The sequence below is a fragment of the Hyperolius riggenbachi genome, chromosome 2 (genome assembly GCF_040937935.1).
Source record: "Hyperolius riggenbachi isolate aHypRig1 chromosome 2, aHypRig1.pri, whole genome shotgun sequence".
Classification (NCBI taxonomy): Eukaryota; Metazoa; Chordata; class Amphibia; order Anura; family Hyperoliidae; genus Hyperolius; species Hyperolius riggenbachi.
The window spans coordinates 213,274,086-213,289,184 of record NC_090647.1 but is presented as its reverse complement, the minus strand read 5'-3'; the positions used below and the strand labels follow the sequence as shown (position 1 = coordinate 213,289,184).

At 43.4% G+C, this 15,099-nt stretch overlaps 1 protein-coding gene across 2 annotated transcripts in view; it reads right to left on the bottom strand.

Moving 5' to 3' along the window:
- The window catches only part of TFDP1 (transcription factor Dp-1), a 116,235-nt gene that overhangs the window by 42,358 nt on the left and 58,778 nt on the right, over positions 1-15,099 (bottom strand). For both annotated transcript variants that reach the window (XM_068268103.1, XM_068268102.1), the window contains exon 4: positions 4,900-4,997. In XM_068268103.1, coding sequence (XP_068124204.1) covers positions 4,900-4,997 — 98 coding nt within the window. The remainder of the gene's footprint in view (positions 1-4,899; positions 4,998-15,099) is intronic.

Here is a 15,099-nt window from a genome sequence, read left to right as displayed (position 1 = left end):
AGGAGAAGTAGTATAATGTGTTTTGGGGTGTATTTTTCCACATACCCATGCTGAGTGGGAGAAATATCTCTATAAATAGACAATTGTGTGTAAAAAAAATAAAACAATTGTCATTTACGGAGATAGTTCTCCCACCCAGCATGGGTATGTGTAAAAATACACCCCAAAACACATTATACTACTTCTCCTGAGTACGGCAATACCACATGTGTGGCACTTTTTTGCAGCCTAACTGCGCTAAGGGGCCAAAAGTCCAATGAGCATCTTTAGGCTTTACAGGGGTGCTTACAATAAGGCACCCCCCCAAAATGCCAGGACAGTGAACACACCCCACAAATGACCCCATTTTGGAAAGTAGACACTTCAAGGTATTCAGAGAGGAGCATAGTGAGTCCGTGGCAGATTTAATTTTTTTTTGTCGCAAGTTAGAAGAAATGGAAACTTTTTTGTTGTTGTCACAAAGTGTCATTTTCCGCTAACTTGTGACAAAAAATAAAATCTATGAACTCACCATGCCTCTCACTGAATACTTTGGGATGTCTTCTTTCCAAAATGGGGTCATTTGGGGGGTATTTGTACTATCCTGGAATTTTAGCCCCTCATGAAACCTGACAGGTGCGCAGAAAAGTCAGAGATGCTTGAAAATGGGAAAATTCACTTTTGGCACCATAGTTTGTAAACGCTATAACTTTTACCCAATCCAATAAATATACACTGAATGGTTTTTTTTTTATCAAAGACATGTAGCAGAATAACTTTCGCGCTCAAATGTATAGGAAATTTTACTTTATTTGAAAAATGTCAGCACAGCAAGTTAAAAAAGTCATTTTTTTTGCCAAAATTCATGTCTTTTTTGATGAATATAATAAAAACTAAAACTCGCAGCAGCAATCAAATAGCAGCAAAAGAAAGCTGTATTAGTGACAAGAAAAGGAGGTAAAATTCCTTTAGGTGGTAGGTTGTATGACCGAGCAATAAACCGTAAAAGCAGCAGTGGTCTGAATGGAGAAAAAGGCTCTGGTCCTTAAAGAGAGTCTGAAGCGAGAATAAATCTCGCTTCAGACTTCATAAATAGCAGGGGCACGTGTGCCCCTGCTAAAACGCAGCTATAGCGCGGCTTAACGGGGGTCCCTTCACCCCCAAATCCCCCTCGATACACCCGGGGAGCGCTTCCTGGTTGGGGCAGGGCTAACCGCCGCAGCCCTGCCCCACGCGCGTCTGTCAGCGCGTATCTCCGCCTCTCCCCCGCCCCTCTCAGTCTTCCTTCACTGAGAGGGGCGGGGGAGAAGCGGCGATGCGCCGCTGACAGACGCGACTGGAGGCAGGGCTGCAGCCGTTAGCCCTGCCTCCAGGAAGGGAAATTCTGCGACCTTTTTACGACACACTTTTGCGGGGGGGTGGGTTGGGGGTGAAGGGACCCCCGTTTAGCCGCGGGATAGCGGCGTTTTAGCAGGGGCACACGTGCCCCTGCTATTTATGAGCTCTGAAGCGAGATTTATTCTCGCTTCAGAGTCTCTTTAAGAGGCGAAAAGACTGTGGTCCTTAAGTGGTTAATAGAAAAAAAAAAAAAAAAACATTACAATAAAAAAAAAAATTGTAAATATTTACCTAAGGGTCTAAACTTTTTAAATATCAATGTAAAGATGAAATATTTCTATATTTTTTTTATTCTAAACTTGTAAGTAGTGATAGATGCAAATCGGAAAAAATGCACCTTTATTTCCAAATAAAATATTGTCGCCATACATTGTGATAGGGACGTAATTTTAACGGTGTAATAACCGGGACATATGTGCAAATACAAAACGTGAGTTTTAATTATGGAGGCATGTATTATTTTAAAACTATAATGGCTGAAAACTGAGAAATAATGAATTTTTTCAGTTTTTTCTTATTCTTCCTGTTAAAATGCATTTACAGTAAAGTGGCTCTTAGCAAAATGTACCCCCCAAAGAAAGCCTAATTGGTGGCGGAAAAAACAAGATATAGATCAGTTCATTGTGATAAGTAGTGATAAAGTTATAGGCTAATGAATGGGAGGTGAACAGTGCTCAAGTGAAAACAACGGAACGCGAATGGGTTAAAACTGCATTTTGTGTTCAATTATGTTATCTTTGACTAATAGTTAACGGTTTTTGATGAGCAGAAACATTTAAGTGTGACAAACATGCAAAAGAATAAGAAATCAGGAAGGGGGCAAATAGTTTTTCACATCACTGTATATAGCGCCAACATATTGCACAGTGCTGGACAATACATAGGATTACAGAAAATAACAGGGATGACCGACAGCACAATACAGGTAATAGATACAACAATACAGTTAACAGGCAATAAGATGCAACACAATACATATAGTAATACAATGCCAGATCATACACTGGAGTGGTAGTGCCAATAATACAAGCTCACATTACTCTGGGTAGCGTGCACAATCAAGTATGATACACAAGGAGAGAGGGCCCTACCAAAGGTTTACAATGTGGAGGGAGGGGGTGGTGACAAAAGGAGGGGGGTTCACCGAGAGGTTCTCGGCAGAGAGAGGGCAGCATCGAGGTGGGGTACACCTCCTTAAAGAGGTGAGTTTTTAGGACTTTTTTTGAAAGTGTTGGTGGGGGCAAGACTGATGGGCAGTGGGAGAGAGTTCCACAGGATGCTGGCAGCTCTAGGGAAGTCCTGTAGTATGCATGGGAGTGGGAGATGTGTGGGATGGTAAGGAGGAGGTTGTTGGAGGAGCGAAGTGGGCGGCCAGGTGCGTAACTGCTGACCAGGTCAGAGATGTAGGTCGGGCAGGACTTGTGTATAGATTTGTAGGCCAAACATAGGAGCTTGTAGCGGATTCTGAAGCGAATTGGAAGCCAGTGAAGGGATTTGCATAGAGATGTAATGGAGACAGAACGGTGGGAGGAGTAGATTAATCTGGCTGCTACATTCAGGATGGATTGTAGGTGGGTGATGCGATTCTGAGGAAGGCCTGACAGGAGGGTGTTGCAGTATTTTAGGCGGGAAATGATGAGGGCATGGACAAGAATTTTGGCAGTGTCTGGGGTCAGTAAGGGCCAGATCTTGGAGATGTTGCAGAAATGGAAATGGCAGGGCCTAGCAATGGCTTGGCTGTGGAAAGTGAAGGAGAGGGCTGAGTCCAGGGTGACACCCAGGCAGAGGCCTTGTGTGGTTGGGCGGATGATTTTGCCTTTGTCAGTGACATATCTGGGTGTCATCTACATATAAGCGATCATTGAGGCCCAGAGGGGAGATAAGTTTGCCGATAGAGGCAGTGTCGATTGAGAACAGCAGGGGGCCAAGAACAGAGCCTTGGGGGACTTTAACTGAAAGGGAGGGGGGGGGGGGTGGAGGTTGAGGAGGTACCATCGAAGGAGGTCCAAAAGGAGCGATTTAGTACATACACACAAACAAACCAAAATCAAATTGTATGCAAAGCATGCACACAGCACTGGAGATCCCCAGTCTCCATGAGAAATATATAAATACAGAGGGGCTGCAGCAAATAGGAAAACAGTGAAGGGCATATTGCAGATATTCAGTGAGTTCAGTCAGCAGCTAGTAGGAAGGTGAGGTGTTTGTTTTTAATGTCCTTTTCTCCCAGTTAGTTGAGTCTTGGGCTTTAGGAATAGTTCCCCACTTATAAGCTAATAAAAACTAACATTTTTGCATGGTTAGAGTAGGACTCACCAGATTGGGGACACTTTGGTGCAGTTGGTGAGCTTAAGAGTGTTAAAGCGTGACCAAAAGCCAGTCACTGTTTTCCTGCTGTGTGCTGCAGCCCCTATGTATGTATACATTTATTTTTTAACCCTCTGGGCGATACAATTACATCGCCCAGGAGGGAGCGCAGCACTTTTTTTTAAAAAAAATTATTTTTTAAATCATGTAGCGAGCCCTGGGTGATAGCCACTCCACAGCGGCATCCCCCCACCCACTCCAATCGCCTTCGACGATCAGAGTAAGCAGGAAATCCCGTTCAGAACGGGATTTCCTGCTGGGCTTCCCCGGTCGCCATGGCGACGGGGCGGGATGACGTCACCGACGTCAGAGGGAGTCCTGATCCACCCCTCAGCGCTGCCTGGCACTGATTGGCCAGGCTTGCGCAAGGGGTCGGGGGGGGGGGGGCTGCGCGGCACGGCGGGTAGCGGCGGCGATCGGAAGTTACACGCAGCTACCAAAGTGCTAGCTGCGTGTAACAAGAAAAAAAAAATTATGCAAATTGGCCCACCAGGACCTGAGAAATCCTCCTGCGCGATATACCCCGAGCTCAGCTCGGGATTATTGCCCAGGAGGTTAATGCAGCTTCAGCAGAGAACAATTTGAGCACCGAGACCAATTCTTAGGTACACAGAGATCACGTAATTTTGAAGTCACAGAAGACACGATGTAGGTGAGCGGATCATACTTCTGATCTGCATGTTTGTTCAGGGTTTATGGCTATAAGTATTATGCCTTGTACACACCATGCAATTCCCCCGTCAGATGGAAGGGTCAAATAGATAATTTCCAGCAGGTCTGATCTGATTTCTGATTGATTTTGTATTGAAGTAATTGAAAAATCGATCAGAAAATCTTAACCTGTTGGACACTATTCGATCCATCTAACAAATTTCATGGCGTGTACCAGGCATTAGAGGCAGAAAATCAACAGGACAAACAGGCAATTTGCATTGTTTAAAAAAGGAAATAAAAGGTTAGCTTCCATATATCCCAAACTTCAGGTTCCCTTTAAATGACTGCAGCCATAGTAGACGTATGCTCACCCCCATCTGTGCATCTACTCTCGTCATATTGTGCGATATGTAAATATATAACTTAGCATGCACACAAAAAATCTAGATAGCACAAAATGCCAAATGCTAGACACTGTACTCAAACCTTTGCTATCCTTACCACTTGCTGTGAAATGTTCACATTTGACTGTCCAAAGGTTTTTGGTAGGAGCTGCTTTCCAATAGTAGATGTATTGAAAGCCAGCAATGACACTACACCTAAGGGGAAAAACAAACAACAACAGGTGAGTTGCAAACGACAAGCGATAAATAATGAGTTTATGAAGCTTTGCGTCAGTTTGTAGGCATATTTTTAGGTAGGCAAAATTGGACAAATTATTAAATCTTATAATAACAACAACTAATTTCCCAAAACATTTGTGCAGCCAAAATAGAATGACTACAAACTTATTCAGCAATTTGTAAACTTGAAATGCATGTTATACATATGATATTACACTTTCTAAAATACAGTGAAAACTAATAAGTAGATTATTAAAGAGGGATTGTCAACCACAACATCAAATTCCATTTACCCACAGCACTGTGTTCATTATGCAGCCTGGAATCTCACCCTGCATTACAGGGCACTCCAAACTATTTAGAAATGTTTCTGCTGTAATAAATCTTATCTCAGACAGGCTGGCTCTATTTGGTACATTGCTGACAAGAAGGAAGCTTGTCATCACCCATTCCATATTCCTGCTCCTCACTGATTGGCTGAAGGTAGTTTATGATGGATACTGAGCTGAAATCTGATCCCGTGCTCACATGCTGAGCTGAAATCTGATCCTGTGCTCACATGCTGAGCTGAAATCTGATCCTGTGCTCACATGCTGAGCTGAAATCTGATCCTGTGCTCACACGCTGGCTATTACACTGCAGATTGTAGGAGGATTGGCTGGGATTAGAGGGATAAAAAAATGTAAACGGCCAGGAACAGAATTCTCATGATTTACTATATAAAATTCACTGAAATCAAAACATGGACAGTACAATACATACATTACGTAAGTAGAACAAGCATTTATTTACTTATATGTGCGTTTTTTTCCTGGCATAGTATGGCTGACCCTGCTGCTTTAAAGTAATTCTGAATGCAACTTCAATAATCGTAATAAAACTAGAATCACTTCTTCATTATTTTTGGTACAGAATGCATGCGTATTTATTTTTCACTTCCCCAGCTTAAAATGTAGTCGTAATTGCAGCCTTATCCATTCTGGGGGTCAAGCACTGGAATTATTGTCTGCACTGCAATTATTGCCTGCTCCTTCAGAGGTCGTCAACCTCCTGTCCCACAGTTGTCAATTGGGTGAGCCATAGCACAAGCCAACAATAGACTTCAGGTCCATTCACACATTTTCAGTGAGATTTCACCAGTGCTGCAAATCGCTGGCCTCAGCGATTCAGAACAATTGGTGCTACAGGAAACTTGCAGTCCCATTCAGCGGACCTTGCGGAACGGATGTTTGAACGGACGTATGTGAACGGATCCATAGGTTAACGTTGGATCTTTTCCCGATCCGGAAATGGACAGTTTTTTATCGCTTATGTGAACCAGGCCTCACTGCTAGCTGTAAAATTAGAAAAATCACAGTCACATTGCAGAGCATTACAATTTTCAGTGGAAGGGGTCCCCAAGATGTCAACTGCAATCATCTCTAGTCATGTGATAGAGACATTTTGTTGCCAATTATATGTAGCTTGCAACTGGACCAATCAAAATTAGTCGCTGCAGATCTGAGATTGGCCCAAGTTCCAAGCTGCATGAATTTACCATCAGTTCTAATAGTGGGCAACTAAGTTACAATTAACTCAGGCCTGGAACCCACTAGCAGCACTTTTCTAAGCAGTTGCGATTTGAAAAGCTTTGCTAATGTAATGCTATGGCTGTGATCTCACTTGAGGAATGAGATATTTTAAAAATACCCCAAAGCATAACATCAGCAAGAGCTTTTCAAATCACAACCGCTTAGAAAAACGCTGCTAGTGGGTCCCAGGCCTCAGAGCAGCTTTTCCTGTCATAAAACTGCAACAAAGGACCACTTGCATAGCCAGAGTCTGTACTCTTATCTATTAGTAATCTTAAAATCACATACGGTGCAATTTTAAAATAGCATGCTTGCATTTTTGTGATGTGGTGGTGCTTGCGTTTTTGTTTTTCAGGTGACTGGTGATTGGCTTGAAGTCCTTCAACAGGAAATAGCAAGGTCTCCTGCCATATGACTTTGAAAAAATGCAATCACATTTTAATGAGATTTTTTTAAACGCAGCATTCAAAAAGTGCTGCAGTCACTGCGTTTATTATTTTTAAAAAGGCTTTGCAAATGAAAAAACAGGCTACTATAAAAATGCAGCACAACGCAGCAGGTGTGTACAGGTCCCCAAAAAAGTGCACTGAGAAATTACAGCCAGAGCAGAACCTACCATTCTCGCTATCCTTTCATCAATACAGGGACACTGTATGTGACTCGCATATAAGCCGACGGGTGAACGTTTTAGCACATTTTGGGTGCTAGGACCTCTGGGTGGTCCAGAGGCTTCCCGTATCCTTCTCGGCTCCACCACCATTGGCCATAAACCTTTTTCTGTTTGCAGCCACTCTTCTTGCACAAGCGCGGCTGTACTGTGCCTGCACGTGCAGTAGCACAAAGCTGCTTGAAAATGAGCCACTTTTGCTTACTGCGTAGGCGCGATAGTACACTGCTAAAAGCAAGGCCATGAGAACATCTGTGTCAAGCTCTTGTCGGATATGATCAGAGGGTCCATGCATAGTAACGGTGGGGTCAAGGATGACACAGGAAGCTTCTAGACTATCCAGAGGCTTTCCTCTACCCAGTTAAAGGACAACTGAAGTGATAAGACTATGGAGGCAGCCACATTTATTTCCTGTTAAACAACACCAGTTGTCTGGCAGCCCTGCTGATCAATTTGGTTGCTGTAGTATCTGACACCAGCAGAAACAAGCATCCAGCTAATCTTGTAAGATCTGACAGTAATGTCAGAAACACCTGATATGCTGCATGCTTGTTCAGGGTCTATGGCTAAAAGTATTAGAGGCAGAAGTTCAGCAGGCTAGTCAGGCAACTGGTATTGTTTAAAAGGAAACAATATGGCTGCTTCCACAGGTCTCACACCTCAGGTTCCTTTTAAAGGGACCAGACGCTTAAAAGGAAATACATATGGCAGCCTCCGTAGCCCTCTTGCTACAGTTAAACATACATATATCCAGGCACATCGCCTCTAGTTAGGACATTAAATAAATTATTAGGGAAAGGGAGGTGCTGAAGGGGGTGTGGCTAGAAACAGCAAAAATCAATTAACCCTTCGCACACTCACATGCAAATGTTCAAACAAATGCATTCACAGATTTACTCATCCAGGCACAACTGTTATCCCTACAGCTAAATTAAAAGCCAGGGTTTTAGTTCACAGGAGAATGCATTCTTATGCTTAGTCACCTATACTGCGTAGAAGTACCCAGGTAAACATAGGTGTCCTAACTCTGGCCCTGTAACATGCATAGTGCAGACATGCAAACACATTCATTGCATCAAACCTATCAATGGATTAGGAGCTCCTAATCCATTGATAGGTTTGATGCAATGAATGTGTTTGCATGTCTGCACTATGCATGTTACAGGGCCAGAGTTAGGACACCTATGTTTACCTGGGTACTTCTACGCAGTATAGGTGACTAAGCATAAGAATGCATTCTCCTGTGAACTAAAACCCTGGCTTTTAATTTAGCTGTAGGGATAACAGTTGTGCCTGGATGAGTAAATCTGTGAATGCATTTGTTTGAACATTTGCATGTGAGTGTGCGAAGGGTTAATTGATTTTTGCTCTTGCTACAGTTGTCCTTTAAAGGACAACTGAAGTGAGAAATATATGGAGACTGCCACATTTATTTCCTTTTATACAATACCAGTTGCCTAGCAGTCCTGCTGATCTATTAAGATCAGTAGTGTCCGAATAATGCCAGAAACAGCATGAAGCTAATCTTTCAGATCTGACCATGTCAAACACATGATCTGCTGCATGCTTGTTCAGGGTTTATGGCTAAAAGTATTAGAGGTAGAGGATTAGCAGGATAACCAGGCAACTAACTGGTTTTGCTTAAAAGGAAATAAATATGGCAGCCTCTATATCCCTCTTGCTTCAGTTGCCCTTTAAGTTTTGTTGTTGTTTTTTTTTACCTCATATGCACTTTGACATGCATGACTATAAACATCTTTTAATTTGATTAGACTTTTTTGCTTTTACTTTCTCTGGTCCATGTTCAGTGTGAGACCATACCACACAGCACAGCGGCTATTTTTCTCCAGTCAGACAAGTTTAATGATTGATTACACAATTGAAGATGTGTGATACTTCGAGGAACTGGAAGAGGAACTGTAGTGAAAATCACAATAAATAGAATTGCTTATTTTTTTACATTAATTTATAGATTAGTCTGTGTTTGCCTATTGTAATATCCTTCCTCACCCTGATTTACATCCTGAAATTTATCACTGGTGCTGACATCTTTAGTTCTGTCAGGTGATCTGTACGGAATGATCATTATTGAGCGTTCTATGCAGAGGGAGATATTGCTTGCTTAGCAGTTGGAAAAAGCTGTTTCCCACAATGCAAGCAGGTTCATAGACAGCAAACTGTCTGGACTAGGGATGATCAGTGAGATGCAAATATTTCTGAGTTCCTGCAGGATGATGTAAATTTTGATGCAATATATTGTTTTTTATTTTTCATTTTTGTAATGAGTTGGGCTTGAACACAAACAAAATGTACATTTTCTGGAGATAAAATTGAGTGAATATATTATATGATTTTTCTTTTTCAATGAAGATTTACATTTACTGACAAAAATGTTAGTTTGTAAAATCCCTGATTCTGCTGAATCCAACCATATAAGATATGTATAGGTAGCCAGGTATAGGTGCTGCCAGTACAGGTAACCAGATATAGGGCCACTGCAGGGAGGGGCCGACATCATCCTCCCTCTCCATGGGCCCCGCTGCCGATCTGGAGCGCAGCGGTGCAGTGTGCAATTAAATCACCTGCTGGCTCGCTCCATAGGACGCATCCCATTCAACAGCCATCTCCTTTCTGGGCGCATATATCTAGGACACGTGGAAACAGGAATTAGAGAGGAAATGACTGCCAGCCGTGACGCTTCGCAGGAAGCAAGCAGGCTGGTGAGTTAATTACACGCTGCACCGCTTTGCTCCAGCTCTGTAGGGGGGCACAGGAGGAGGGGTCCATGGAGAGGGAGGGAGCTATGTCATCGTTGGCCCACATTTCCACAGTGCCCCAGCATAAATGACAAAAGACATACCAGGTAAGTCTTTGGCATTAAAGAGAATCTGTACTGTCCGATTTGTACAATAGTACAATAAAAAAAACATACCAATGAAGCCACTGTAATCTCCTGGATTCCTCTTTGCCGTTTCCGCCACAATCCTGGCTTTTAACCACTTCCGGATTCCGGGTGGTTTGGCTGATCTGTGCTGCGGGGGCTCTTCAGCCCGCAGCACAGATCAGAAATCAGGCAGGGCGATCAGACCTCCCCCCTTTTTCCCCACTAGGGGGATGTCCTGCTGGGGGGGTCTGATCGCCGCCGCGCTGCTGTGCCTAGTGGGGGGGGGCTCCTCAAAGCCCCCCTCCGCAGCACTAGTCCTCCCTCTGCCTCCTTCCCTCCCTCTCCCGTCCCCTGTGTGCGGCGCAGGACGGAAAGCCGTCCTGCGCCGGATAGGATAGGCTTTAGCCTATCAGATGCCGGCGATCCCCGGCCAATCAGTGGCCAGGGATCGCCGATCTCCTCTACGGCGCTGCTGCGCAGCAGCGCCGTATATATGTAAACACCGGGGAAGATCTTCCCCGCGTGTTTACATTTACCCTGCGAGCCGCAATCGGCGGCTCGCAGGGTGTTCACGGAGACACCCTCCGTGAACTGACATGGAACGGCCGCTCGTATGGAAACCACTCGTATGGAAACCACTTCAGGATTCAGGGGCGTAGTTAAGCGTACGCAGAATCCTGAAGTGGTTAATCGCCAGTTTTAGGCAGTGTTTACAAACAAAAAACATGGCCGCTAACCAGGAAGTGATGTGATGTGTGTATGATGGATATCTATCTATCTAATGTTACAGTATACTATTACCAGTGAATTATCTGCACTCCTGTCAGGAATTCTGTTTCTCAGCATGACAAGCTGAAACAGAGAGCAGAGACCTGTCTGGCCCAGTGCACACCAAAAACCTCTAGCACAGTGATGGTTAACCTTTGCACTCCAGCTGTGTCAAAACTACAAATCCCATCATGCATCTGCTTCCCCAAGTTATGCTTAGAGCTGTCAGAGTATTGCAATGCCTCATGGGACTTGTAGTTCCACCACAGCTGGAGTGCCAAGGTTAGCCACCACTGCTCTAGCAGATCTGCAAAACGCTAGAGGTTTTTGAAGCAGATTTCAGAGCGATTCTAGGCATGTTTAGAGATGTATTCTAAACATGCCTAGCATTTTTTGGAGCGTTTTTGTGTAGCGGATTACAAATATTGTTACAGTAAAGCTGTTACTGAACAGCTACTGTAACAAAAACTCCTGGAAAACCGCTCTGATCTAGCGTTTTTCAGAGCAGTTTTCCACTTTCCTATACTTTAACATTGAGAGAGAAACTCTAAAAAGAATGCTGCAGCCCCCAAGTTTGTGGAAAGTTTGCGTTTGTGGAAAGAACAACCCGCTCTGGTGTGCACCATCCCATTCACTTTCATTAGCCAAGAGGTTTTCCCCCTGCAAGCATTTTAAAAAACGCTCCAGAACCGCTCTGGTGTGCACCAGCCCTTCGTGAGTGATAAACAAAGCACACACACAGAGCCTGCAGGGGACCTGCAGAGGGCATGCACAACTTTTCCCTATCACAGCAGTGGCAGCATTCCGCTCTGTGACAACAAAGCCTGACAAAGGAAAGAATATTAGTTATATTACAGAGACAGTGCAATTAGAAAAGGTTGCAGTAATCCAAAGGACATTAGAACAGGTATAGGAACTTTTAGGATAGAAGAAATGAGGCTGAAAATTTTGTTACATAGTCTCTTCAACAGCACTTGCCTGCCAGCACATGCTGGGAACGTGCGTGCCACACAAAGGGTTAAAACCTGGGTGGGACTTTATTGGTCCATTTCCAAGCTGCAGATTTGCATAAACATTTACACAATTCTGCATGTACTCAGAAATATGTGCATCTCATTGTTCCTCCCTTGTCAGGACCATGGTCATCACATCACACTGTGGGATGGGTTTCACAACAATATCATCCATACAGACACCCCTGATGCTCTGTTTGAGAAAAGGGGTGTCCACTACTGATTGGAATGAGGTTCAGTGCTTGCAAAAGTTCTTTAAAGGGAAGCTAAACTGAGAAGGATATGGATTTTTTCCTTTTAAAATAATACCAGCTGTCTGACTCTCCTGCTGATCCTGTGTCTCTAATACTTTTAGCCACAGCCCCTGAACAAGCATGCAGATCAGGTGCTTTGACTGAAGTCAGACTGGATTAGCTGCATGCTTGTTTCAGGTGTGTGATTCAGCCACTACTGTAGCCAAAGAGATCAGCAGGACTACCAGGCAACTGGTATTGTTTAAAAGGAAACATCCATATCCCTCTCAGTTAAGGTTCCCGTTAAACTCCCTGACGGTATGATTATTTCTGGATTTTAGTGTCTGAAAGCAGTGCAATTTTTCACATGCTTTTAGACCCTAAAATCATACCACTAGATAGATGTACTTTTTGTACACTTGCTTTGCTTAACCTGCCTGGTGGTAGGATTCCTTCCAGATTTTAGGTTCTAAAAGCGATACAATTTTTTTCATGTGCTTTTAGCCCTAAAAGCAAGAACAAATCATGCTGGTAGAGTCTCAGCAGCAGCCCCTTGCTCTCGCTCACCTCCCTGGGATCCATAGCTGCACTTCTTCCTCCGTTCTCCAGGTGGCGGTGTAACCCTAAGCCAGCAGCTACCACAGATCTAGGTCAGGATTACCACTTTGAGCTGTGGTTTTCCACTGTGAGCCCAACACTGGGTTACTGCTAAGGAGGTTAAAAGACAGGTCCTGGGTTTAAACAAAACAAAAAAAACACTCCCTCCCAAAAAAAGAAAAAAAAAAAAAAAAAAAAAAGAAAAAACCCCAGGATCTACCTACTTCCTCCAGCCCCGGCAGCCTGTACCTCAACGCAGCTCCGTTACCAGCAGGTGCCCCCTCCGTTACAGAGATCTTCTGCGCCTGAGCAAGCACGCTGCTCGCGTAGCCCAGAACTCTCCTAGCAACGGGAGCGCGACTGACTAGGCACTTGCGCAGAAGACATCTGCAATGGAGGGGACACTGGCTAGGGGCATAGCTGCGGCAAGGCACAGAAGGCTGCCAGGAGCTGGAGGAAGCCCCAGGTAAGTTTATTTTTTTGTTGAACCACGGATGTGTCCTTTAACCTCCTTGGCGGAGGGCGCCGCTCAGGCCCCGCTGGGCCGATTTTCATAATTTTTTTTTTTAAAAAACACGCAGCAAGCACTTTGCTTGCTGCGTGTTTGGGACGATCGCCACCGATGCGCCGCTACCCGCGGTATAAAACAGACATAATATTCAATAAAAATATGTTTTGCTACTTTTTATATGCCAGACTGTTATCATATTTGCATTTGTGCATAAGTATTATTCATTTAGAAATGATACGTTCCCAAAAGTACAGTTTGCTTTGTGAGCTGACTTTGCATTTTATTAACTACTGGTTTTATTCATTATGTATTTAATTCAGAAACACTGAGTCTCTGTGTCCAGGAGCTTCTCCACAGTCAGAGAATGTGTCACATTTCTCACTTGATATAATTAAGTAAACACAAGAGAACAATCTACACTTTGGATGTGTCCACATTTCTCTGCACTGAACTTTCCAGCCCTGTGTGTAATCCTTTGAATGCTGGTCTAGTAAAAAAAAAAAAAAAATGCTGGTTGTATATACTATGCAGTAAATAATTTTTTAGAGCAAAGAAGAAATGCTGGGTTTTATTCCGCTTTAAAGAGACACTGAAGCGAAAAAAAGATTTATTTTTTTTTATTTGTATGTGTAGTAAGAAATAAAGCATTAAGAGCAGAGACATAAGTCTAATATTTGTTTCCAGTACAAGAAGTTAAGAAACTCAAGTTATCTATACAAATTATCATTGAGCTCCACGACTAAAAGTCGCAGAGAGCTCTGTGTTCTGAAGGCTGTTATCTTAACTGAATTGTTTTGTCTTTTGCAGAGAACAGTTCAGGACAGGTCAACAGTTCACTGCCTGTTCTGTAAAAAAACATTTAGAATGCTGAGTAGTGTGCAAAGTGCAATTAGAGAATGAAGCAATGTTATAAAAAAAAAAGAAAAAGAAAAGAAAAACTGTATAACTAAATAAAAATATGAGAATATTTTTTTGCTACTGTAATGTTCTAGTAATTATCTGTACTACACAACCATTTCATCTTTTTTTTTTCGCTTCAGTGTCTCTTTAAGGCATGCCATGTATATAAAAAGGGACAATTGCTCATTAGTTACTATGTAAAATTGCATCTGCTTTTATTTTTGCTGAATAGTACAGCACTGCTCCATAATCCACCATGGTTCATTTGTGGAGTTTGGAAAAAGTACCTCCAATTTAGCACAAGTGAATGGGAACTGCCCATTTCCACCACTTTAAAAGAGTGCAGATTGCACATTTTCTTTACACAGCACAACAGGTAGTATGACAGGTGGTGTGGATGAGGGGCTGCTGCCTGGCCTTCTCCATTTACTGACAGAATCACCTCCAGCTTTTTCCTACCACTCATCTGCATCATCCCCTCATTTCCTTTTAGCCTTTTCTCCCCTTCCCAGTCACTTGCATCTTCCTTTCTTCTTTCCCCTCCAGCCTCTCTCCCTCACCCATCTCCTTCCCATGCTTATTTCCAGATTCCACTCCCTCTGACCATCTTCTTTCCATACTTGCCCTTCCAGCCTCACCTCCAACCTCTCCTTTCTCTGTTTACCTTCAGCCATTACTCCTCCCCCCACTCACCTCTACCACCTTCCTACATTCACCTTCTGCCTTCCCTAATCCCTTGTTCACATGCAAGTCTGTGCCTGGCAAGAGAGCAAAGTGTATGGTATTCTGTGTATTCTGCTCACAAATAAGACTATTTTGTGATATTGTACACTTGGTTGAGCAGTTTTTTTTCACACATTTCCAGATTTATTGGGGAGTGGTGGTTTCCTTATTTTCCAGTGGCTCCCTGCTATACAGAGAAAGGCCTGTAGTA